The 24,330-nt window shown below is 40.7% G+C and overlaps 1 protein-coding gene across 1 annotated transcript in view; it reads left to right on the forward strand.

Moving 5' to 3' along the window:
- Positions 1–18,602: 18,602 nt before the first annotated feature.
- Positions 18,603–24,330, forward strand: part of PDE7B (phosphodiesterase 7B) — a 77,948-nt gene continuing 72,220 nt past the window's right edge. Inside the window, exon 1 of the mRNA XM_013130464.3 lies at positions 18,603–18,923. Coding sequence (XP_012985918.1) covers positions 18,686–18,923 — 238 coding nt within the window. The 5' untranslated portion in view covers positions 18,603–18,685. The remainder of the gene's footprint in view (positions 18,924–24,330) is intronic.

Consider the following 24,330-nt stretch of genomic DNA (forward strand, 5'->3'; position numbering starts at 1 on the left):
TGAGTCAAAGGCTTCTCTTTTTCTGGAAAAGGGCTGGGAAGATAATTTTTCTAACAGTAGAAGTTTTTTAAAGCAATAACCCAAAATGTAAAACAGATTTAAATATATTAAATGCAAATCTGCAGATAATTAGCAAATTATATAGCTAAATTGCTAAATACATAATATATCAAATAGCTATTTCTATTAAAGAATATCCTGAGCAATTCTGTAATGAAATTCAGGCCTTGTTTTTCTGCTTCATAGAGACTGTTCTAGCACAGTACATGATGTTACTGTACAAACATCACTGGTGTTACCTTTTAATCTATTCTTAGGTAGCATTTTAATGATAACACCTGTTGCTCTAATAACAATTTTCAGTCTTTATCGCTTATGGGATCTAAGGCTAATCAGAAATGTAACACTTCACTGTGTGTGAGAGTGATTGATCCCAGTATATAAAAGACTTTTTATATTCCCAGTGAAAGATGTTTCTGTCTTTGTACTTTGCAACTACTGGCATTAACAAGAACCTGGAAGGAAATCAGTGCAAATCAAAAATGTGCACTAAAGATTTCCTATATGTATTCACTGCTTTGTCTCTCACAGGAGAGACTGCCCCTGCATTCCCCAGCTACATTATCACACACTACAAAGGAGAAAGTGCAATGAATGCAGCTGGTTTATTCCCCCCAGGAGTTCCCTCTAGTAGGGTATGTCAAAGTACTCCCAGCCGTCAGGCTATCAGGTCTGCTTGGATGTTTTGGAAGACAGCATGCTCTGAATGGGAATGTAACAATAGCAGGCTGATTTTTCAGCAGCCAGCACTGATAACTCTGATAAACAGTCTTCTTGAGGTAAGAAGTGACGCATATCAGAGGTTCCTGCCTTAGACGCCAAGGTTATTCGTCATGTAATTGGATATTGTTGGAGAAAACCATAATTATCCCAGATTTAAAGGCATAAGGCCATCTAGTTGATAATGTGTGGTCAAAGATAATCATTCACTGCTGAATCCACTTTAATCTTTCCTATTCATTTACTTTTAAGAGATGTGACCTAACCAGGTCTTACTTAAGCAAAGCTGTGACTTACTGGCTTCATGATTATTGTTAAATTACAGACCTGACGCTCTTGGAGTATCATTGCTGTGGTAGGATAAAACTTAGATTCTCCTATCTCAGGAGTCCAGGAAGTTATCTTTTGAAAAAAACAAGGAGCACATACATCCCACAGCAGATGTGGAGGTCTGGTTCTAGCTCCAGCCAGCAGAGAGCACCTATAAAGTGAATACCTGCTATTGCCATCATGTTCTGCCTACACATTGGTCTATTCCACCCTGCAAGCAATAAAATACCAGTTAAAGTACAGGTGGGATCCATGGTTAACTGTGCCTGAATTTATCACTTTCAGCTGACCCTGGGCTGTGCAAATCCTCACAAAACCTCACAAGACCTAGGCAGTCTGCTACTCCTGTCCTACCTCTTTGTCCCTGCTTCTGCTCTCTGGCTGCTCAGCCTCCCTCTGATGAAATTGCATTAGAGCTGAGTCCTAATTGTCCTCTTGGAACTCTAGTGGGAGTTTTTGTCACATCACCCATTGACTGACCCAGGAGATTTTAGGAAGTATTTGGCTTGGACACCCCAGTGTGCTGAGGCAGTTCAATTAGCCATTTGGTGGTCTACCTCCTGCTTCCAGGAAGTCAAGGACTATCACATCACAACACGTTTTAGCTTCTGTCCCCAGGGAAACAAATACATGAAAGCTCAGAAAGTTATATGAAACGAATTTCTCTGGCTGGGGCCAGCTGAAGATCCCAGCAGCCTTCTCACTTACATGTCCTGTCACCAGAAAATTGATAAACCTCTTCTCCTTCAATGCTTTGCTCAATCATGTGAGAGGAAGTCAGACTCCATTATCATGCTTGCTCTCTCTTTCATATGCTAATGCACACTTTTGTGTTTCTCATTATAAACATCCACAAGCCATCCGCATAAGCATTACAAAACCTTCATTGTAAGCAAATCTTAAAAATCCTATAGGCCATCTTTAAAGACAGATTTTTTTTAACAGCCTCTTCGTTGTTCATTTGCTTTTTCATTTTCCTAGCATGGAAACCATACATTACAATACTCTCTTCCCTAAAGGCTGCACAAATAAATGAGGCTTTGGCTTTTCTCCAGATATTTTCCCATTGTTAACAGGAATATCTGTTTTTAGACCCTTTCCCGTTTTGCCGTAAAGGTAGCCTTATCTTCTTGATCCATCAGTAACAGTTTGTTACTGATGTGGAACTCAGGCTCTTTGAGGTAGCCTTTCCTGTAATTGCTGTTTCTGTCATTAATTGTCCCCTGAAACTTGGGCTATCTAAATGGGATTTAATGTAATTCTTTAAGCTTATATAGGCAGGAAAAAAAATCTACTGGAGTTATTTGGAGGCATTTAATATCATTGTCTTATCATTATGGAATAGCTGTTAATGTTTTGTAAGCTCTTTTCCTGTCATAGATGGCATTAACCCTGGCTGAAGCTCTCGATTATTTCTGGTGGGTGCAGTGAGAAAAAGTTTGTAAGACACTGGTATGGAGCCAAAGTATCAAACATTCATCTAGATCTTGGGCTTGTTTAGTCATGTTTTATGCATAGATTCAACATACTAAGTAAAATTGCAAAATAAGTTAGGGAACTTTAAAATAAAAAAATCTCCTAGTTCTGGAGCCTTTGAAATGACTTCTTAAGAAAGAGTTTGTCCTGGTTTCTGCAGTAGCAGTCATTTTTTTTTCTCCTTCTTGGTAGCTGGTGCAGTGCTGTGTTTTGACTTTCAGGCTGGGAATGGTTGCTGATAGCAAGTATGTTTTGAGTTACTGCTCAAATGTTTGGTTTGTCCAAGGCCTTTTCTAAGCTCATGCTCTGCCAGGGAAGGAGGGGAAGCTGGGAGGAAGGAGAGACAGGACACCTGACCCAGGCTAGCCAATGAGGTATTCCATACCATAGCACGTCATACCCAGGAGGTAACCGGGAGAGACCCGGACGGGCTGGAGCTCTGGGGGGATGGAGGAGGTATCGGTCTGTGCTCGGTCGGGCAGGGTGGGGTGAGTTATGGGTCAGTGGCTGGTGTGGTGTTGTATTCTCTTCACTTGTTATTGGCTTTATCATTATTATTTGTAGTAGTAGTAGCAGTAGTGATTTGTGTTATGCCTTAGTTATTAAACTGTTCTTATCTCAACCCATGGGGGCTATATTCTTTGGATTCTGCTTCCTAACTCTCCGGGAGTTGGGGCAGCAAGGGGGGGAGTGAGTGAATGAGGTGTGCGGACTTGGTTTTAAACCACGACAGAGTTTCATTTAGGAAAAGGAAAGAAGGCAGGAAGCAATAAGTAATAGAAAAGCATTGGAAGAAGTGGTTGAAGAATATGAACTAGGGGTTCTCAACTCTAAGCAAGGAATTTATATTGCACAATACTGAAAGTGGCAAATTCTCTTCACAGATAGCACATAGCATTGCCAGGGAAGCAGCATGCTTTCTCCCTACATCTTTTGTATCCTTATCTGTCCACAGTAAGAATGTTTTTATCTGAGGCTTCCTAATGGTCAACAGAAAAACATAGGCATTTTGAGAGCTCATGGAGTAGTAATATAAACACCTCAAAGGAATCAAATGAGCTGTTTCTGTTGGTTAACTAGAAGCATAACTAGCTCAAGAGTTTCCTTCTTTGTTAGGAGAAATAGTAAGAAAGTGTAGTACGTGAGGGTGATAAGACTCTGTGAGGGCTTACATGTATGAAGAATCAGATGTCCAAGACACTTATAATTTGTTGCCCAAAAACTTCTGATGCCCTTCTACAGAAGAGTCATGTTTAAGAAAGCCAGTTCTGATTATAGGATAATTAAGGGAATTTTAAAACACTTGATTGCTATTGGTGTCCAATTTTTATATATATAACAATGATCACAGGTAATTCAGAGGCATAGAGAGGCAGTCACAAATTGCCTGATAGTTATAGATTTAATTCTCAATGATGTCCCACACATGCATGTATGGGAGTGGGTATGTTTGCCTTGGCTTTCTACGCGTGTACACATACAACCTTCACATAGGTGAACATTTGTGAGAATGGATATCTTCTAGAGAACATATAATACTCATTGAGCAGTACTAAGAAAATGCAAGGTACTGTATTGTATATGTAAAAGGCATTTTACATGGTATAGTAGAGAAAAATCAGTAAACTAGACATGATCTGTGGATGCATAAATATTCCATTACATGGGAGAATTAGTCAAGCTAAGGAACATGATACCACATATTAAAAAGGAAATTTGGCTCTTTAAGGAATGAGGATACCTTTTCCTCAGCTATTATATCTTTTTCATTGTAACTTAAAACCTCAGGCTATGATTTTATGATATCAACATGAAACATATTAAAAAGATATCCTCTCAGTCAGTGATACTTATTCATTAGCTGCTGAATATCAGTTCATTTGGGTGCCTCTTAATTGGTTCAGTTGGATTCAGGACACCCAAGTCACCAGGCCTCTTAGCAACCTACTTCTAGGCTGTAAAATCTACTGATTCATAAAGAGACAGGATTTAATACATTTTAATGCTTCTTAGTGTAGCACAATTGGAGGAGTTTCATGTAACTTTAGCAAAATTTAACACTAAATGATACAAGTATCTTCTATAACATGGAAAATGGCATATGTGAAAGAAATGAAGGGAAATTGTTTACAGATATTCAGAAAGACAGCTTTCCAAATTCTATTATTGCACATTGGTTCTGCTCAGGAACGAGACAACGTTACTTTCAAATAAGACGGGAAGGTCTTGCCGTCCAAGGCCACACACAGCTGGAGCAGAAAAATCACACACAGGAATTTCTGCCTCCTTGCCTTATTGTTTCACAGCTCTTCATACAGTTTAGCTCATGTTGAAAAGCATGTAAGTGCTAGCTCCCGTCAGAGATGCACATCCCTTGCCAGGCTACAAGTGTGGGCTGGGGTGTGATTCAGTTGGTCTATCAGTCACAGTAGGGCTGAAATAAAAGATAAATCAAGTGAGCATTCCTCCCAAACAATATAGCAGATAGAGTAACTGAGGCCTTTGTTACCTGTGTCTATGAAGAAAGATTCTCAAAACTAGTCCTTATTCCACTTTTCTGACCAGAATTGATCCTTATCCCATTTTTCTGACCAAAATATTGCTTTGGCCACAATGCTATTTTAAATTTTCCCTCAAAATATATTCAAGTTGCATAGATACAAATAGCATTTATATCCAACCCTTCTCAGTAGTGCTTGCATTTCAGCTAAGGATCAACAGCAGAGCTTATAGCTGTTATTGCACTTTGCAACTGTTGCCTGACCTAACAGCCCAGTTGTTACTGGCAAAACAACACAAATTATAAAAGAAAAAAAACATATTAAAATATGCATGGACAAAAAATATCTTCTAAATACTTCTTCAGAATAAAAGCAACTGCAGATGAAAGACACTTCTTGTCAATTGCAAGTGGACCATACAATAAGATAGCTGGACTGTATGTAACACGTCTTGAAGACACTGCACCTGCACAGAACTTCATGGGTAGTCACAAGTATTCTTTCTTTGCCCATGCCTGACCCAGAGAAAGGCTGCCCACATGTTCTGCAAACTGAGATGCTCAGGTCTGCAAGTTAGATGGGGAGACAGCACTTTGCAAGGTCATGCAGGGCTGCCAGTGCTACCAGGCATGAGTCATAGTTATTGCAAAGTGAACTCCAACTCAGCTCCCTGAAGAAAACACGATTTCTGAAACGGGCTAACAGTGCTGCATTTCAACATGTATTTGTTATTGGTACTGTCTTGCCAATTGCACTTGAACCCTGAGGGGAACCAGATGGCTATAATCTTGATAGTCCAGAATAACTATATTTGAAACAGATCCTTAAAAATACCTGTTAATATCTAAGAAGAGGTGTAAGGCCTCTTTTACTACAGTGTGCTAAAGGTTCATTCTTCCTAACATTTAGGTTTTCTCTCTTCCTTTGAAGAAAGGTAACACTACTCACATATTAGCTATAAGGAAACAGTTATAGCTATAAAACATAGGAGGTATAAGATGGTACAAGCCACTTAGTTCTGGTTTCCTTATCAACCAACATAATCCAGTGCAGCATGCTGCTTTTTCAGCTTACATCCCTGGATTACTTCCCAGAGAAATCAGGGAGCAAGACAGAAAGGAGAAGTAGGCTCCAGATCATCCCAGCCCTGAGCTGTCTCACATCACCAACCCTGGAACCAGAAGGAACGCCTGAGTTTAGGCAGCTTAGATATAGCTAAGTGATTAAAACTAGTTTCTTAGTATCACACAGGCAATGTGATAAACCAGAGAGCAGAATTCATATTTGCTCAGCAAATAAATACATTACTTTTTAAGAGTATGTGTAATGTGTGACAGATCATTTGGATACTCTTGAGCTGACATCAGTAGAGATGTAATGCCATTACAAAAACAGAGCTCATTTTCCTTTATTTTCCCATAAGGACTGTATAAAGAAGAGAGGAACAGAAAGAATGCCATTAATACAGTGAAACCACGTAAATAACAATAGATATTCTGAAAACTGCTGAAAACTTGCTGAAAACAAGACTGGTTATTCTTTTAACTTGGGAGTATCCTTACAGCCATTACCATTGCTGTTTTCTAGAGCTTCAAAGTCTGTATTTGCAAGATGTATACTTTCAAGAAACACTACTGATAAGTTTGAATAGGTAACAGGCAAACTTCAAAAGCTTTGGTGAAACCATTTTATATATAAAAATATATATATTTAAAATTATCTTTATATATATTATATAAAATTATATATTTAAAATATATATTTAGGATCTTGGAATTCAGACAGAAAACCCAAGATCAGAATTTTCTCATGAGCTTCTCCTCCCTGGAAACAACGTCAAAGTAGCACCTTCCATACTGTTCTCATCTCTCCATTTCTGATCTCAGTAGAAACTGAGGCCCACAACTACTCCAATATTTATTGAAGCAAGGGATAAATAAATGTATTTATTAAGCAAGGGAACATTTTTGAACCTCAAAAGAAAAAGAAGGAAAGTTTGGTTGTTTTATTTCTGCCACAGAACTGATGAATTCTACTAAACAATTGTTAAGCAGCAATTGTTTTAATTTAGGGTGTTATAATTTAAGTCTGTGCCAAATGCTATTCCACTGTGCGTTATTGTAATTTAGGGTGCAAGCAGCTTGCCCAGACATCAGCACAAAACTTGGCTGGTTAAATTAGCTAGCTGTTTTCCCATGGCACCACTTTGAGTCAAGGGGAAGACACAGGCTCGGTGATACAGTGATTCACAGTAGAAGGCTAATTTGCGTGTTCTGAATTGTACCCTTGGTGACTGTCTCATTCTCTGTTTAAGTTACTGACCAAGCTGGGTACATAAAGTCGGTGTTGTAAAAGTCTGCCTGTTTCTTACACTAACCTTTAAATGATAATTAGGACCTGTCTGTATAACGTTTAGTAGAACAAGGCTCTAACCACACAAGCATCTGTTACCAAATTGATTTAATCTAAATGATTTGTACTCCCACATATACATTGTGGTAAACTGGCATTTAGTAATAAAGAAAAAAAAAGTAATTAGAAAATTTATATTTGGCTTTGTGATGCAGGGAAATGGCAAAAATAATCTACAACTGATGTACGTGTTAAATAAAACTTCTATTTTCCTTTAAATATATGATCTACAAGTATTTTTCATCTTATCTAGACCTGCTTAATAAATGTCTGGTCTTTTCAATATATTTTCTATATAATAAAATTAATTAACCATAGTAAATAGCTACTAATCAATGAACATATGTAGTTCTCTTTTACCATTCATTCTATCCTTTTTATCTATCTATAATTGAAGATCGCTGCAACAGGGAAACTTCTGCCAGTACCTCTTACCACAGTATACCACTTCCCATTGGGCCCAGCCACAGGGAAGAGCATTAACAGCAGAACTGCTAAGGCTGCTTTTTACCATTGCTGGCTAAAAGCTATCTGAAGTGTTATAGAGATGCTATCAGGTCTTCCTCTCTCTTCTGTGCCACATACAAGACACCTGCAAGCCACTGAGCTCTTTACCCAAATGCGCCCTTATTCTTGCATTCACCTTATCCAGTGCTTGCTCTTGCTTCCATACACTTTCAGATAGAAAATGTTAAATAAGATAGCTACAGGAAGCTGAACTTTTTCACTGGAGTAGTTTTGCTTCAGAAGAGGCAGTGTTGTAATCTTTTTTATCTTTTTTCTTAAAAAAAAATAAGAAGTTATTAACATTTTTTCTATGAGGGAAAGTTGCTTCTCATTTTCTTAAGAAAACAACCAGCATTAGATTTTGACCTTTTCTGGTAATTTTTCCTAACCATTGTTTTGTTAATTTTTCTAGACTTTAATATTCTAACATGTTTATGCAAATGTTATTCAAGTATCAGGTTAAATGTTATTCAAATATCAGGTTATAGAATCTGTTATTCTAGTTCAATGTTTTCAAGTTATCTCAACAAAATACTTGCTATATCAAAAGGAACAAAATATTTTCTCAGAAGTTACTTACTGCAAATTCTTAAATTCTTCCTGATGGACATTTGGTTTTAACTTCTAATTTCTAATGAAAAGGAAGTCTGACATTTTAACAGGACAATTTCTGCTTTACAACTTGCTACTGTTAACATTATTTTTATTATGTTAGCATTGTATTCTGACCCAAAGAACTCTGCTTTTTAAAAGAAAATAATAAGGAACCAGTAGGCAGTCCTAGAAGAACATGCATTTCTGTTATGCTCTGGCTAGAAAAGGAAGCTTTTCTGGTTCATATTTTATGTTCAAGCAAAAATTAGACTTAAGTAAGTATCTCCTTATTGGGCTTATCCAAGCACATGTGATGGCATAGTTGGAAACCTGAGATTTAGCCATTAAAAAACCCCAAAACCTGATGTAGATGGCAAATGTCAGCAAAGGAGATGCAGTTTCATTGGCATAGGAAACTGGTGGTTCAATAGGGTGATAGGGCAACTGATGTTTGATTTTTTTTCCACACAGTCACAAAATTTGATAAAAGTTATGTCACTTCATAGAATCATAGAATAGTTAGGATTGGAAAGGACCTCAAGATCATCTAGTTCCAACCCCCCTGCCATGGGCAGGGACACCTCACACTAAACCATATCACCCAAGGCTTCATCCAACCTGGTCTTGAACACTGCCAGGGATGGAGCATTCACAGCCTCCCTGGGCAACCCATTCCAGTACCTCACCACACTAACAGTAAAGAATTTCTTCCTTGCATGTGAGCTCCACTAAATTGTTTCCTGTGCCAGTGTTACAGCTGAAGTTGGAAATAATGGAGGATTTCTTTCCCTTTCTGAAAAGACAAAGTTAATGGTGGCTGAAACCAGTTTCATCTGCTATTACTTGAACACTGATATTATACTTCTAAAATAACAGCAAAAGCTATGTAATAGGTTTCACTGAATTATGTAAGAAGTTCCTGATCAAAATGACAGAAACCATTTATCTTCTTTAGGATATATGTAATATTCCACTGAAAACAACAGAGCATTAGCAAGAACATAGACTAGACCACTGGACTTTTTTTTTTTTTTAAACTCTGATTTTGGGAAACGGAAGCACTCTGTAACATCTCCGCTTCTCAAAGCCCTCAAGAACGTGAACAAAGCTGTATGGAAAGTGAATACAGAAGTAGGGAGCACAATTATTGCTGGCAGTTCAGTGCTCCCTCAAGAACCAAAAATTTCTTTCCTTGGCTAATGAAGACACACAGCAACCTCCTTCAGTCAGCTCCTCTGAGCATGATCAGAACTTTGCAGGCTTCAAAAGAAGGGTGACTCTTTTCCATGCCTGTGCTTATAGAGAGAAGACAGTGCCTGTCATTCTAAGGATGTGAGCTTGGATTCTGAATTAAGCGTCTTCAGACTGCAACTGTGGGTGGCAGAAAACATTTGTGGGAGCAATCACTCTTATGTTTAGCTCTCTCATCCCACCCAAAGGTGGTTGAAAATGGTCTTCTTGTTGTTACCAGAGGATCTCTGCCAGCAGAAGGCAAGCTAAAGAAAGTAACCCAAAAGTCTTAAAATTGTGAGATTAAGTAACCAGTGAAGTCTTGTAACTGACTTGGCATATGATATTGCAGTCCTCAGAAAAACAGATCAAGCGCAGGCAGGCAAAGTCCCTAGTACTGAACAGTTAGTGAAAGGGAGACAGATATTTTGTCCTGACTATCCCACCTGAAAACTTCTGAAATCACGTTACTATGTATGGAAAGAGATGTTTATGGATGTCAATACCATGACCAAAGCTCACATTTTGATGTGTGGCTAAGGTCTGGGAAAGAAAATTCTTTGCAGTACAGTAGTTGCATGACCATCCTATCAAAATAACCTGAAAGCTTTCCTTTTTTGCTAAGCTTTTGATTACATATTTGGTTTTAATGTATCTTACTGTGTATCCATACAAATATTGTTATCCTGAGAGTTGCGCAGAGCTCTGCAAAAAGATGTATAACTACCTGGATTAAAAAAAAAATAAAAATTAAAAGTCATAACAGATATCTTAGGAAACATTGGAAAACATTTATGGTTTTACATATGGTCAGGATATCTTGGAAAGCATAGTACAGCTGGAACTGCGTTACTGAGAGCAGCCTGCCCAGATGCAACTGAGAGAAACAGAAAGCCTCCCATCCATCTGCAGATATAGTGAATGCCTTTAAAGAGCTATAGGTCACTTTTCCTTCTAGACTATCTACTTGGAGTGTTTTACTCTCTGCAGCATCATCGACAAGACTACATTTTGAATGGAAGCTGTAGTGAAGCAAAGAATCAACATGTATTTGTGTGATTATCAGTGGGGTTTGATAGCGTGGTAATAAAATGCCACCACAGGGGAGACAGCAGAGCTCCAAAACTTCTCATCCCAGTGGAGCCACATTTACACAAATGCATTTGTAAGAAATGCAGGGAGCTTGATTACAGTAAATATGACCTGATTTTGCAGTCATGAGAAACTAGGTCAGAGGGACCCTAGTTTATCACCAGGAAGTTTGCGCATCACTGTTAGACCTTTCCCACGACCTCCCAGCTGTATCTCCTGTCCATCCCCACAGAAAACTGCACTCACTGCTGTCATGCAAAGAGGAAAATGAAGCCACAGCACTTCTGTGAGAGGGCAAATAACCTCAGCTCAGGGTATGCACATCATCGGAAAGCTGATGTACACACCAAATAAAGACACTCAGTGTGGTTGCAGCATGAATGTAATAGTGTTAATGGTATTTGAGTATCTTAGATATTTCATCTGAAATACACATAGCAGTATTAATTCTGCTGTAATAGTGGCCCAAGTATTCAACCTAACTAAAGTATAAAGCTTGTTTAGTTACTGCTAGTAATAAGTCCACAATCAGAACGTACGTGGCATCTAATTCACAGTTACATTACTTTACTCTTGCATTGCACATAGGAATAAACATGGGAGAGGTCTGCAAAAGTCCTACCCTAACCTATGCTATCCTAATGCTCACTATAGGGTGTAAATGGTATACATAGGTATAAGGAAGGACTGGATATAAGGAAGAAATTCTTTACTGTTAGGGTGGTGAGGCACTGAAATGGGTTGCCCAGGGAGGTTGTGAATGCTCCATCCTTGGTGGTGTTCAAGACCAGGTTGGATGAAGCTTTGGGTGGCATGGTTTAGTGTGAGGTGTCCCTGCCCATGGCAGGGGGTTTGGAACTATATGATCTTAAGGTCCTTTCCAACCCTAACTATTCTATGATTCTGTGATTCTATAAATTCATGATTAATTATTGAAGTAAAAAAGAACTGAAGAATAACAAGGAGTAGATATTCTGCAATATTACTATGTGCAGACACAAATATGTAACAAGTTTTAAAAGTTAATAAATACATATTAACTGTGATTGAAATAGCGTTTCTTCTCCTAGTCAAATATTATTTCCTCACCATTTTGAAAGCTCCAAGGAAAAACTAAGTTATTAGATCTAGTGATATCTGATTTGCAAATGAAGGAGCAAGCCTTATTATTCCTCTGTATTTATTATTAAATTTATTATTATATTTATGCCCCACTGATTCTTACTGTACTACATTTTCATGGATGAAATTTAATCTAGATATTAGTTAATGCATGTATCTTGGCTATGCACTTTATTTTTATAATTTCAGAAGTCAGGAAAAGACAAAATAAATTGTAGTTGTATGTCTTTTCTGTATACCATAAGGGCCAAAGATATCATAGGCTATACAGCCACTTATGCTGTCTCATAAGGTAATAGGCGAGAGAAGAAACATTTCAAATGTGGCACATCTCTCACCTTTTAAACTGCTGCCATAATTTTTAGATACTCATGCCCCAACTGAGAAAATATATATGCACATGCTCAGCTTTAAAGATGGCAATAATCCTTTTAAATTCATTGAGACTATCCAGTTAGTTATGCCTTTAAGGGATATGTGCCTCTCGTCTGGTTAGTCCCTTTTTCTACTCAGGCTTTTTTTACTAACAAAAAGGAATCCTGCAGGATGCAGCAGTTATTCTTGTCAGAGGTTTATTACATAAAAATGATGACTAGAATTTGTGCTGTCTTGTGTAACAGGTTATTATTTTCTGCCTACCTGAGCTCTACATTTTCAATTAGCTGCAGTGTTCTTAACATCCCACTCCACTACCCTACTCCATTATTAAGCATCCCTTGCAAAACCGTTGCAACAAACACTGTGTAACAGCTTCTTTAGGGATGGCAACGAGTTTTTCTTAAATCTCTTGACTCAACCTTGGCTCAAGTAAATCTCACATGTAAAAATTGAGGGAGGAGATAAACTAATAGAGTTCAACAGATACACTGTGTAACACACTTAAATATAGAACTGGCAATGCCTTTCTTAATTCTCTTTCAGTTTATCATTATAATTTTCTTATTACGGTTTATTAAGGTGAGAAGAATGACTGTCATGTGTTATTCCCTTTAAAGCCACATCATGTACTATGGGAGATTTTAAGCGTCAGACTCAGTATGCTGAACTTTTAATTTTCCAAAGCAGGCAATGGAAAAATTATAGAACCCCACTGTTTCCAATTAGTTATGGACTTCTGTTTATTCCTTTACCACAGACATTTTTGCTTACTTAGTAGTACAAATTGTTAATCATGAAAATGTGCTATCATCTCACATGTGCTAAGAATGAACAAGGAACTGGCTCCTTGCCCTAAAGAACTCAAGCAATCCTCACTCCTGCGTTTCCAGAAACTTTTTCCAAGGGGTCTGATTGACTGATGACAATAACCAAAAGATTACCGTAAACTCATAGAATGCCACTGCCTGTCCTTAACATTTCCCAGTAGGCAAGACTCTCAAGGAGTGTGTATATCTTGGGCAATAACAAATAGTGCATCCTACCATTTCCTTAGAAATTAATTTCACTACTCTTGACAGTGAGGTGGTAGCAGATTAGAAAAATCTCCTTTTATGTACCTTGAATATGTATCCAAAAAATGTTAGTAAAGTCCTGAAAATTTATAGTAAAATGTTAAAATATCAGGGTTGGGGAAAAAAGTTCTGAGATAGAGATTATTGAATTTACAATGTCCAGTATAGAGCAAAGACATGCTAACTCTTCCCAAATAAAGATAAAATTATTCGTATTTAATAAAGCAATGGCAATGGTAGAGATAACTAAAAGTAATCGTTTTTCTTAGTAAGAATAAAAGTAAAAATAATAAACATCTGGAATTATGCAAATCCAGGGCAAAGAATAAGAAAATTACACTAAGATTCTTAACGCAATGAAAGAAACTTTCCAGAAGGTTATTAGAAAAACTCTTGCAAGCTCTGCATAACTGCCTCCTGATGTTTCTCTGCTACATTCTGCAAGCTTCTTAGGCACCTTTTTATTTTTTACTTTATGTGTAAGGACTGTGCCCCAGTATTTGTAATCTTCTCTTTTATTTTTAAGCTCATATCATGCCCCTGAAGCCTTCTAAAACTTGTTCCCATTCTAACTGTAGGAAATGACCTAGCCTACTGTCTCTGCAGGACACTACTACCCCTACGACAGAGGCAAAGGCATACTTCTCTCATAAGTGACTACTGATTTAAGATGATTCCACTGATTAAGTTCCATCTAAAGACACATGCTTTACACTTTCTAAAAATCAGTACCTGACAGTCTTTGGTCTCTACATTTTGACTACTTAATGGCTGCTTATCAGTTTAAAAAATTGGTAGTCTTTTCCCAATTTTATTTTTTTAATAATATGCTGTATAGACAGACAATATCAAATCTCTTCAGGTATCCATTTGGGAATAAGTTCTTAGTAAGTTGTGACAGAGTGCAGTGCCATGGGTTAGCTGAAAGAATAGACAAAGTTTACAATAGTAATGAATATGCAACTCTACTAATTTATGAGCATTTTTTTCAAACATCAACTAACAAATAGAGCAAGAGAATAGTAGAATGTAACTTCTCCTTTACAATGCTCTGTTAATACAGAAAACCCGAGACGCCTGTACTTTAAGGAAGCTGTCAGCACAGTTGCAGGCTGAAGGTCCCAGTATCACTTACAGCACTGGCAAGCAGGAGGTCATTGCTAGGGAATGAAGCTTGGGGAGGGAAGCAAAAGGAAAAGGCTGGGGGGAGTGCAGGGGGAGAATCAAGGATCTTTCTTCACCATTCTTTTTTTACAGCTTTTGTGTGTCTGGACTGATTTGTTGTGGGAGAGCTGCTGGAGACAGTATATTTGGCACAGGACAGGGTATCTCAAAGCCAAAAGGATGGTGCTATTGCCAGTTCAAACCATGGCTTGTCTTTTTCTTTCTTTTTTTTCCCCTCTTTCCCTCTTCCTCCTTTTTCTTTGAAGGAAGGAGAAGAAAAAAAAAGGGTAAGAAAGAGGCTTGCAATGAAAACCAGAGCAGTGGGTTAACAATGGCCCTGCAGGCTTCAGTAGACTGGAAAGATACACGAGGCACTTCCTCTACCATCTGGCATACGATTCTGCTGCTGCTGCTCTTAGTATATAACTTTGGAGTGAATAATCAAACAAGTAAAACTTTTTAAGAGACACCAATTATGAAACACCAGCTATTAATCTGTCAGCTTACTCCCTTCCCTTTTCTCCCACCACAGTATTCCATTCCTGAAGTCTTTTCCAGTTCTCATGTCTACCTGTGAAAATATGCACTGCTTTGTCAGGTTTTCAGATGACTCTTCTTGCCTTTTCGTTTGGCACTGCTCCTCAGGATGAGCGAAGGGCAGAGCTAATACATTTATATTTCTCTCACAATCACTTAAGCTTCTTTGACTTGGAGTAACAATAAAGCCATCCATCTCTGTTGAAAGAGTTCCTTCAAGTCTGGCTGTAAGTGAGAATGCAAAGGAAAAGTTTTAGTTGATCTGCGCTTGCTCAACGACCATTTAAAATGCAGTCACAAATGGCTGAGTACATTGCTGTGTAGAAGTATGTTGTTTTAATTCTGTTGGCTTTTCTCAAGAGCAATGAAAAGTGTTTTGTTGAGGTCACATCTTCACGTTGGGTAGATCATCACAGCAGAGCTGAACTCAGAGAGACAGAGAACTTGCAAAATCTGAGTATTTTGTTTCTTAAAAGTCTCTGGGTGATGCTACAGCTGATTTTTGATGCTGAAAACCACATAATCAAATATGTACCTTCCAGGCTTTCCTGTGAGCAGTTTTTATCTGGCTCCAGTCTTGTAACACAAAAGACAAAAGAAAAGTCAGTCAGTAACAGCAAAATCTTGGATGAATTAAAGATAAGTAATCACTGAATTGGAGTACAACTCTGAAGCACAAGTTTAGTAAGAATAAGATTAATTTACAGACATACCCACTAATGCCAGGCAACAATTTTTACACAATTTAACTTTTTTTTCACTCACAATTGCTGATAATTGAACTGGACAGAAAGCAGGAAAAGAAAGGAAAAAAGGAGAAAAAGAAATACGGAAGAAAAGCAACTCCAGGCACTCCAGACTACCTACAGCCATTGCTTTCACTTGACACTAATCTTCCCAGAAAAAAAATACATACTGGCTGTTAGGTTTATTACATAGCTTCTTGAAATGCTAAAACTGGAACAACAACAGATGAGTTTCAGTTTGTTTTTTGACTGGCCTCCTGTTTTGCACCTGTAGAGCTGTAAGTGAAAGCACACAACAATTAATGCTTCAATTCTGATCCTGGTTTGCCTGATCCTATCCACAAGGCAGGCACATACCCAAGTGACCCAGCTACAGGGAACATAAAACTTCTCACAATTTTAAGGATATAAAAATGTAGCGTAGATTTTGAAAACTCAGAAGATTGCTCTGGCTGCTACCAAGAGAGGTGGTGGCTAAGTTCTGTTAGGCACTTAAATATTCAGATATTCATCTAAAACTGGGCTGAGCATCTGTGAATACATTCTCTTCCCAGATATCTGTAATTTTTTTGCATCCAGGGAAGCTGGAAGTGCCACCAGGATAGCCCTTTGCAGTGCTCTGGCACTTCTGCTCTTTGTCCCAGCAGGGAGCAGGAAGTGCAGAGGTAAACAAAGAGGAAAAACAATAACAACTACAAAAAAAACCCAAAACAAAACAACAAAAAAGTTACTGTAACTCCTTGTACCTCAAAACCAAAATTATGTAACTGGGGGGTAAAGTTTAATTTGCCCAACAGACAAGCAGCCTCTTTAATATTTTGGCCCAGTTTATCCCTCTCTAACAGGAACAACATTGCCCTAAAGAGTAATTGCACAACACACTCTGACATGAAAAACCTAAAACATCACAAGAAACCATACAAACTTAAAAACATTAAAACTTGCCTTTCCACAAAATAATAAGCATTAATTGTATGAATGTCTTAATGCTTGTGCTACTGTACTGCACATCATCTATTTGTTTTCTTTGTCCTTAACCCCTTTGTTCAAAGAGTCAGGATATCCTGATGCTTAGGACTCTGCAAATAACAGTACAACAACAATAGTATAATACTTTGGAAGCACTTCACAATTTCAAGACAGAGCCATCTGAAAGTGTACTGTGCTAACAGAACGGCACTAGAGCCTGCAGTCAAAACAGGGCTAGTTTTTTTAAAAGGATCAGAGTTGTCAGTTTGAGGTGGTACATGTCGGTTGAGGTGGTGCCATAACCATGGTACAGGCTCCTAGAAGAGGGGAAACAGCATACTGCCCGTGCCGATGTTGACATGAGTATAAAAGGCTTGTGCACACTGTTTTCTACATGTAAGGGTGTTAACTTTCAGTCCATGCTCTTGGCTCCTCTTCCTCCATGAAGGAAGATCCTGTTTGTCAGTTTATTTTTCCATCTGCAGAGAAGGCAGAATATTAAATGTAACCCAGAGAAGACAAAGGTATAGATGCTAGAAAATAGTGTAATGCCCACTAAAATCCCATTAAATGCATCTCCTGCAATTTTACTGAAAACCAAGCACTAGTTCGAGTCCACCTTCCTTCTTCCCCTTTGCTGTACACTCTGCAAACTAACAGCTACAGGGCAGACCAGTAAGGACAGCAAGCTAAAAGGGATAGATTGTATAAAGGGAATATAAAAGTTCTGAAAACCGCAAGGCCCCTCCCGGGCAGGGATCCTGGGGACAGGACGGGTGCTGCTGCGAGGCCTGGCCAAAGGGGAAGTGCTCGCTCCCGGCTGGAGAGCCCCGGCACACCACCTCATTTCTGCGTGAGACAGAGCATTCTCCCGGGCGGCTTTGCCTTGTTATTAAATATTAGCGATGAATAATTGTCTTCTCGTTGGGAGTCTCAGAGTTATCGCTGCCACCAGGCAGTGTCCTGACGTCAACCCGTTCAGGTGGAACTCCGCAGCCAAAGCGGTGAGGACGCAGCGCAGACCCCGCACCCTCCCCAAAACTGTTATTTCAGCAGCTTGTTCCTCTCTGACCCGCCAGGCGCTGGCACCTTCGGCTGCCCTTCTACATGCTCTACTCGGGTACCGTCCCTCGGGCTGGCGTCCGAAAGCGGCGCAGGCGGGGGCCTCCTGCCCAGCTCCCGGCCCTCGCGGCGGGACGTCAATCACCGCCTTTCCTCCCGGCCGAAAGGCGGCCGAGGTTACTGCCCGGTGTGACTAAGAGGCCAAAACCCCCATCGGCTCCGCAGCCAGCTGGGCGAGGAGGAAGGCGGCGGGGTGGGGGCTCCCCCATGGCACCGCGGCAGGGGTAAAGTCAGCCTCTTCCTTCGCGATCAGTGGGGTGCGAGGGGTGGCTCTGCCAGCCCGGCCCCGCCGGCATCAGCAGGGGCCGGAGCCCCCGCCCCCGGGGCTCTGCGCTCCGCCGGCATGAGCGGCGGCTCCGCGCCTGCCCGCCAGCCGCTTCGCCCCGGCTGCCGGCGCCTGGCGGCGGGCTGAGATCGCGCAGAGGGCGGGCGTGAGGGCGGCGAGCGCGGCGGCCGGAGCCTAGCGCTCCTTCCTTCCGCGCCCGCAGCTCGGGGCCGGGACCGGAGCCGGGGCCAGGCGGCTGCGGGGCGCGCCCCCTTCTCCAGGCGGTGGCGGTGGGCGGCCGGGCGCTCCCTCCCCGCTCTGGATGCCCATCGCGGCTGCTCGGGCCGGGGGCTGGCTGTGGCTCCCCGGCGGGGGGTGCGGGGCAGGATGCCGGTGCTGGAGCGCTTCTTCCCCGCTGTAGAGCCGGGCAGGCGGAGGAGGACGGGGGAAGAGCCCATGCCCTTTCCCATGGGCAGCCTGCCCGGTTATCAGCAGGGGACCCTGGCCTGGGACTTGCCCGAGATGATCAAGATGGTAAAGCTCGTTTGGAAGTCCAATGGGGAGCTCCGCGGGGCGAAGCACAGAGGGGGTTTGGAGAGCGAGGATGCCCTGGGCGGTTCGGCAGGTAGGTTTCCCTCGCCCTGCTGCTCGGGGGAGCTGGGAGCAATTGGGGCTGGGGGTCGGGGCTGGCCGGGGGCTGTGGCCGGAGCCGGTCCGTCCCGTCGTGGGCAGCGCTGCTGAGGCTCAGGGCCGCTGCCAGGTTGGGGAGCGCAGCCCGATGGGTTTAAAAACGTGCTTTTGGCAGCTCTCGCTCTCTCCTCCCGCGGACACGCACACACACGCGGAGTTTGTGCCGGATCTGGAAGCCAGGTCCGTTTGCTGGTGGCGCTCTCCTATGCAATCTGTAGCGTGATTTATAAAAGGGGTGATAAAAGATAAGCTAAAAATGAGAGCAAGTAGCTCCGCGGCTTGGAGGCTGACCCTAAGCAGAGCACCAGGGCTTGGTGCTGGAGCTTGGAGCCTCTCCCCTGCCCGCACGGAGCTCCGCAGCGGCGGCGGCGCGGGGCCGCTGGGCAGATGGGCTGCTGCAGGAGCGGCGGTGGCTGCGATCGCCCCAGCTCCCAGGGCTTTCCCGGTCATTTTCGCTGTTGCCTCTCCTCTTACGCCGCGTAAATTCACGCCGGTCTGAGTGTGCTTGGCTCATTTCACATGATCTTCCCGTGCTTTCCGTCTGCGGAGCGACACCCTTAAGGCTTGTGTGTTGTTAGCTACCAGCATTAAAAACTTGAGACCCATTCTTGCAGTAACACTGCCCTGTCCCACTGCTTTCTCTTTGAACGTGGTGTATTACTGGCTAAAGAGCGCATGTTTTTTAATGAAGTCTATAAATCTTGCGTGTCAGTTTTTTTCCTAATTCACTAACTCTCTTGGAGCTATATGGCACCAAATCAAATGCTTTACTAAAGTCCACGTTGGACTTGATGTAATATCATTAGGTAGAAATGAGTTGTCATGTTAGCATAGTACTTTTTCCTTCAGTTAGTTGATACTGCGTCTTACCCCATCCTCCACATTGCTTATGGTTCTAAACCTCTTGCCTTCTGTTGGAGGCAACCTCTTGCCTCCTGCAAAACCTCTTGACTTCTTTTGAAGTCAGGCTTACAGGCCTACGATTGTCTCGCTATGAGTTGGTAATTTTTTTACTCTCCTGTCATGGTACTATCTTGACTTAACAGACTTACTGAAACTGTGTGTCTCATTCCTTCAGAAGTCTGGATTATTTCATCTCTGCAACTTGGTCACTAAAGTCTTCGAGTGCATTCAGTTGTCAAAGATTATGCCTTCACCTTCTTTCGGTGTACCCTCTATCAATACTTACAATTTACAGTATTTTGTACCAGAACAATTTAATTTCTTATGTAGAATAACCTCCTTGCAGGTATTTTGAAGTGCATGTGTGTATGTATTTTATGTGAATAACTGCATATATAAACTTGAATAGTAAATAAGTATCTGTGTATGACTTCTGGGTGCTCACCAAAGTTGGCTGGTTGCTCACTGTATGTCCATTATTTCAGATTAATAAAACTGAGAAATACATGGTTCACTTCTGGTTTGAAAAAGAGAAGTTAAGTTCTCAGGCTGTGAGGAAGATGTACATCTTGGCACCCTACTCTTTGGGAATTGCTTCAGTTTGAAAGAATAACAGGAGTGTTGTGGATAAAAAAGAGGAGGTCAAATTGCTCTTTAAGACTTTGAGGAAATCAGCTGGGAATGTACCATAGCCAGCCTGGAAGATTGAGGTTTGTGTGGTGAATGGTGAGTGTTCAGAGATGGACCCTAATCAAACAGAACTTAGGAAATGCTGCACTGCTTATACCTCATGTATGAGTAATAGTGGTTTTTCAGTATGCCTGTGTTAGATCTGGTGAAATTAGTTTCATTAGGTAGCAAATGAGATTCGCCTTCAGATTCCTGGAGGCAACTAAAAATGTGCATGAATGTACAGAGACAGATTAGTCCACTAGCAGGATATGAGTAACTTGCATTTACTCAAGTGGCTATTACTCGTATCCTGTGAAGGGACAGTCCTCTCTTCATGGTGCCAGGTCCTATTTCATAAACTCAGTTGACTTGCAGCAGTACAAACAGAGCAGAAGATGACTCTAACTCTCATCACTTTATAAATACGAATCATCAGACAGTTTGAGTGAACCAGACCTGGGTTGCTGGTTTTTCCTCCTCAGCAACAGTCACCCTAGTAGTTTTCCCTCTTGTGGTTTTATTTTAGTCACTTTAAGTACATCAGAGTATGTGGGAAAACCAGTAAATGCTGAAATCTAGTGCCAAATCTTATGCTTAAACAAGTGCCAAATCAAAGAATGCAGAAATGGTAAGAAAAGATAATCATTTGGAAGGATCAGTAGTATGAGGTAATCAGGTACGTATTGGTATGGTGTTCTGTATGTGTTTGGCTCCTTTAAAGAACAAGCCTATATAACTTACATCTTATAATTAGGCAGTATTTCAATAGGAAATCAGGTTTTCTTCAGGTGAAGCTAAAGCAAATAACTTCTGCACTAGGTACTGCTAGCTAGGCAAATAAAGGTTGATTGTTCAGAGGTAGAGTTCACAGCACTTTCCACATCAAGGACTTTTCATTTAAATTTGTAAGTGTTCATGTGATAAGTCATGTTCTGTTATCACATCCTCATGAAACTACTTTGCTTACAGTAGAAGAGGAGGAAGTAAATACAGATTCTGGAAGGAAACTTGTCAGGATTTCTCCTTGCTTGATCATGTTAATAGAGATTTAGCTAAGCAAATTCCCTTGTCCTAGCCTGAGTGATTTGGCTTGACTTTGGGCTGGCTTTGTAGAAAGGAGCAACCCTCTTAGCCGTAGGTAGTGAGGAGGAAGGAGAGCTCTATCTGGACATGATATCAGTTCTGTGTTCTGTGGATGGCAATGTCTTGAGGACACATACAGCTGTAATTTATACCTCATTCTTCTTTCCTGAGGTAGGAATAGAGAGCTGCTAGAGACCAAACTATGCGTTGTGCATTCTCAAATGAGAGCACTATCTTTCTTGTTCATTGATGAGAAAAAGCTACTCAATCTCCCCCCTACCCCCCACCAAAAAAAATTAAAAAAAAAAAGTGTTTGCAATGCATGTAGCTTATAGGTGGGATTGATCTCATAAGGACTGCCTGTCTGGGATTTCTAAAGATGATTTATTTTCCCTTTGAAGTAGTAAAATTCACATCTTGAGCCTTCTCTTATTGTGGCACTGCTTTTTAAAGTTAGTATCAATTAAGACTGCAGACCTTTCTCCTGCTACTGGCCTGCTGTTGCTTAGTAACTCTTTTTTGCCCTCTCAATTCCTGACCAAATCAGCACAAAGCTGTGGTTTGGTGAAGACGCTCTCTGTCTGTGCCAGAAGCCATTTCACATACTCAAACTGGCCATGTGATAGTAAGAAAGTGGGAGAATGGAACATAATTAATTTGAAAAGCATTGGGTGGGAAATGAGTATAATTTAGTGTCATTCCTTACAGTGCTTCAAAGAGATTATTTGCAAGCTAATGCTTTTTACTTGAATGAAATAACAGCATGTGTTGATATTATTGCAGTTGAATTATTCAGATAATTCTTAACTGAAACCATGCTGATCTGTACGAAGCAGAAGAGTTCTGTTTATGATCCTGACTTTCTTATCACCCTTTTCTAGATTTCAGCAGCAGCTTTTCAGATTAAACAAAGCTGACTGGGGAACGGATACTGGTCTGCCTCCAAGAGCCTTATGAGCATTAGCAATCTCTCCAATTTACAGTGATCATCTGAGATAACTCCAGTGACACTTTCTGTACTGAGTCTTATACATATGCAGACATGGAAGACTTTCAGACAAGGTGGTACTTAGAATTATCAAGGTCTATTGAGACACTGATCTTTCTTTGTGGATTTTTTAAATAACTGTGAATAGTTTTTTTCCACCTATCTGTTTCTGCCTGTAGATGTTTTCTCAGAAATGCAGGTTCTGATTCATGCATGCATCACACTCATCGTGAACTGATGAGTCCCTTTGCCATGAGGAAGAAAAACAAGCAGTACCACACATCATTCCTATGTCCTACAGTTTGTTGCTGGGGGGATCTCACCCAGATATTGGTGTGTCCGTTTACTTGTCTTCAATCAGCTGTCTCCTTTCCAACTCTGTGATCTAGTCAAACTTCTTGCCATTATCTAAACTGACAATGCTGCCAGGGATGGGGCAGCCACTTCACTGGGCAGCCGGTTTCCGATGTGTGCTTACTGAATTGTGTTTAGTTGTGATGTCCTGAAACTCATGCATGCTTTTGTAGTCCCACTGCAAGAATTAATAATTACAAAATGCTTAAAATCTGAACCTGTGAATTATGGAGAACCAAATAGGGGGTTGGCCAATAGCTTGGACATCTCATCATTTTGTGTAGTTTCTGAATGGTCTTTCAGTTCAGCCTTGCTGGCATGTTTTTTGTTTTCATTATTGTGAATGTTGGAAAACAGAATTTGTTTGCAGAAATACTTGGAGAAGCTTTTTGAGCAGCTATTCAAGTATGTACAGCCACAACAGAAAAAAAAAGATTACAATATAGAGTTCAGGGTAAAGTTAGCAGGTAGCATGTAGCTGCCCGTGTTGGGCGATGACCAGCATGCAGAAGGTAATGCTGCTGGTGTGCTAGAAAAGTGACAGAGGCCTTATTGGTACGTTGACTCAGAGACAAATCAGTACTTTGGTAAAAATTATAAGCACAAATAGAGCAAATTCCAGTGAGCTATGGTGGTAAGATCTGTTGCCTTCAATGAAGCTCTTCTAAATATCAGGAGCCACGGATGTGGCTTTTGTATAAAAATAGGTTTGTAAAGGACAAGCTACTGCACTATAATACAAACAGGCTTTTTGATGGTGAGGTTGTTTGGTTTGGTTGGTTTTTGGGTTTTTTTTTCTATGCTAGTTTGCTTCATCAGAGTTAAAGCTGATAGTTTTCTTTTATCTTTGGTAAATTGACTCATAAGTGCTTTATACTCTGTGAAAAATTAAACTGATAAATAGCTACAAATAGAAAGCAGTAGTGACATTAGCCATGCCTGCCTAGCAGTTGTAATTTTATGTATTGCTTAGATGTTTTGAGAGAAGCATTTAAAATGCACTGTGGGAGGCTTGATACAGCATCTAACTTCCAGTGCTTCTAAAGTAGTAGAGCATCGTATGCAATGTGTCTGCTATTTCAGTGCTCCTTCATAACAAACTTCCAACTTGTGGTCTATAATACTTCTTAAAACTGTTTGCTTGGAGACATGCATCCCAGACACATTTCTGTAGTCCTGCTTTATGAAGTGTGAGTTTGGCTTTCCAGTCAACACAAGCATCCACTATGATCTATGCTGACCTCCTCCTCCTCCCCAGAGCTCTGTGTTCAGAGTATTCTAAACTGTACTACTTGTGATTGCTCACATGCTGCTTAATGCTGTCACATTTCCAGAGGGCATC

Source organism: Melopsittacus undulatus, chromosome 3 (assembly GCF_012275295.1).
Source record: "Melopsittacus undulatus isolate bMelUnd1 chromosome 3, bMelUnd1.mat.Z, whole genome shotgun sequence".
Lineage (NCBI taxonomy): Eukaryota > Metazoa > Chordata > Aves > Psittaciformes > Psittaculidae > Melopsittacus > Melopsittacus undulatus.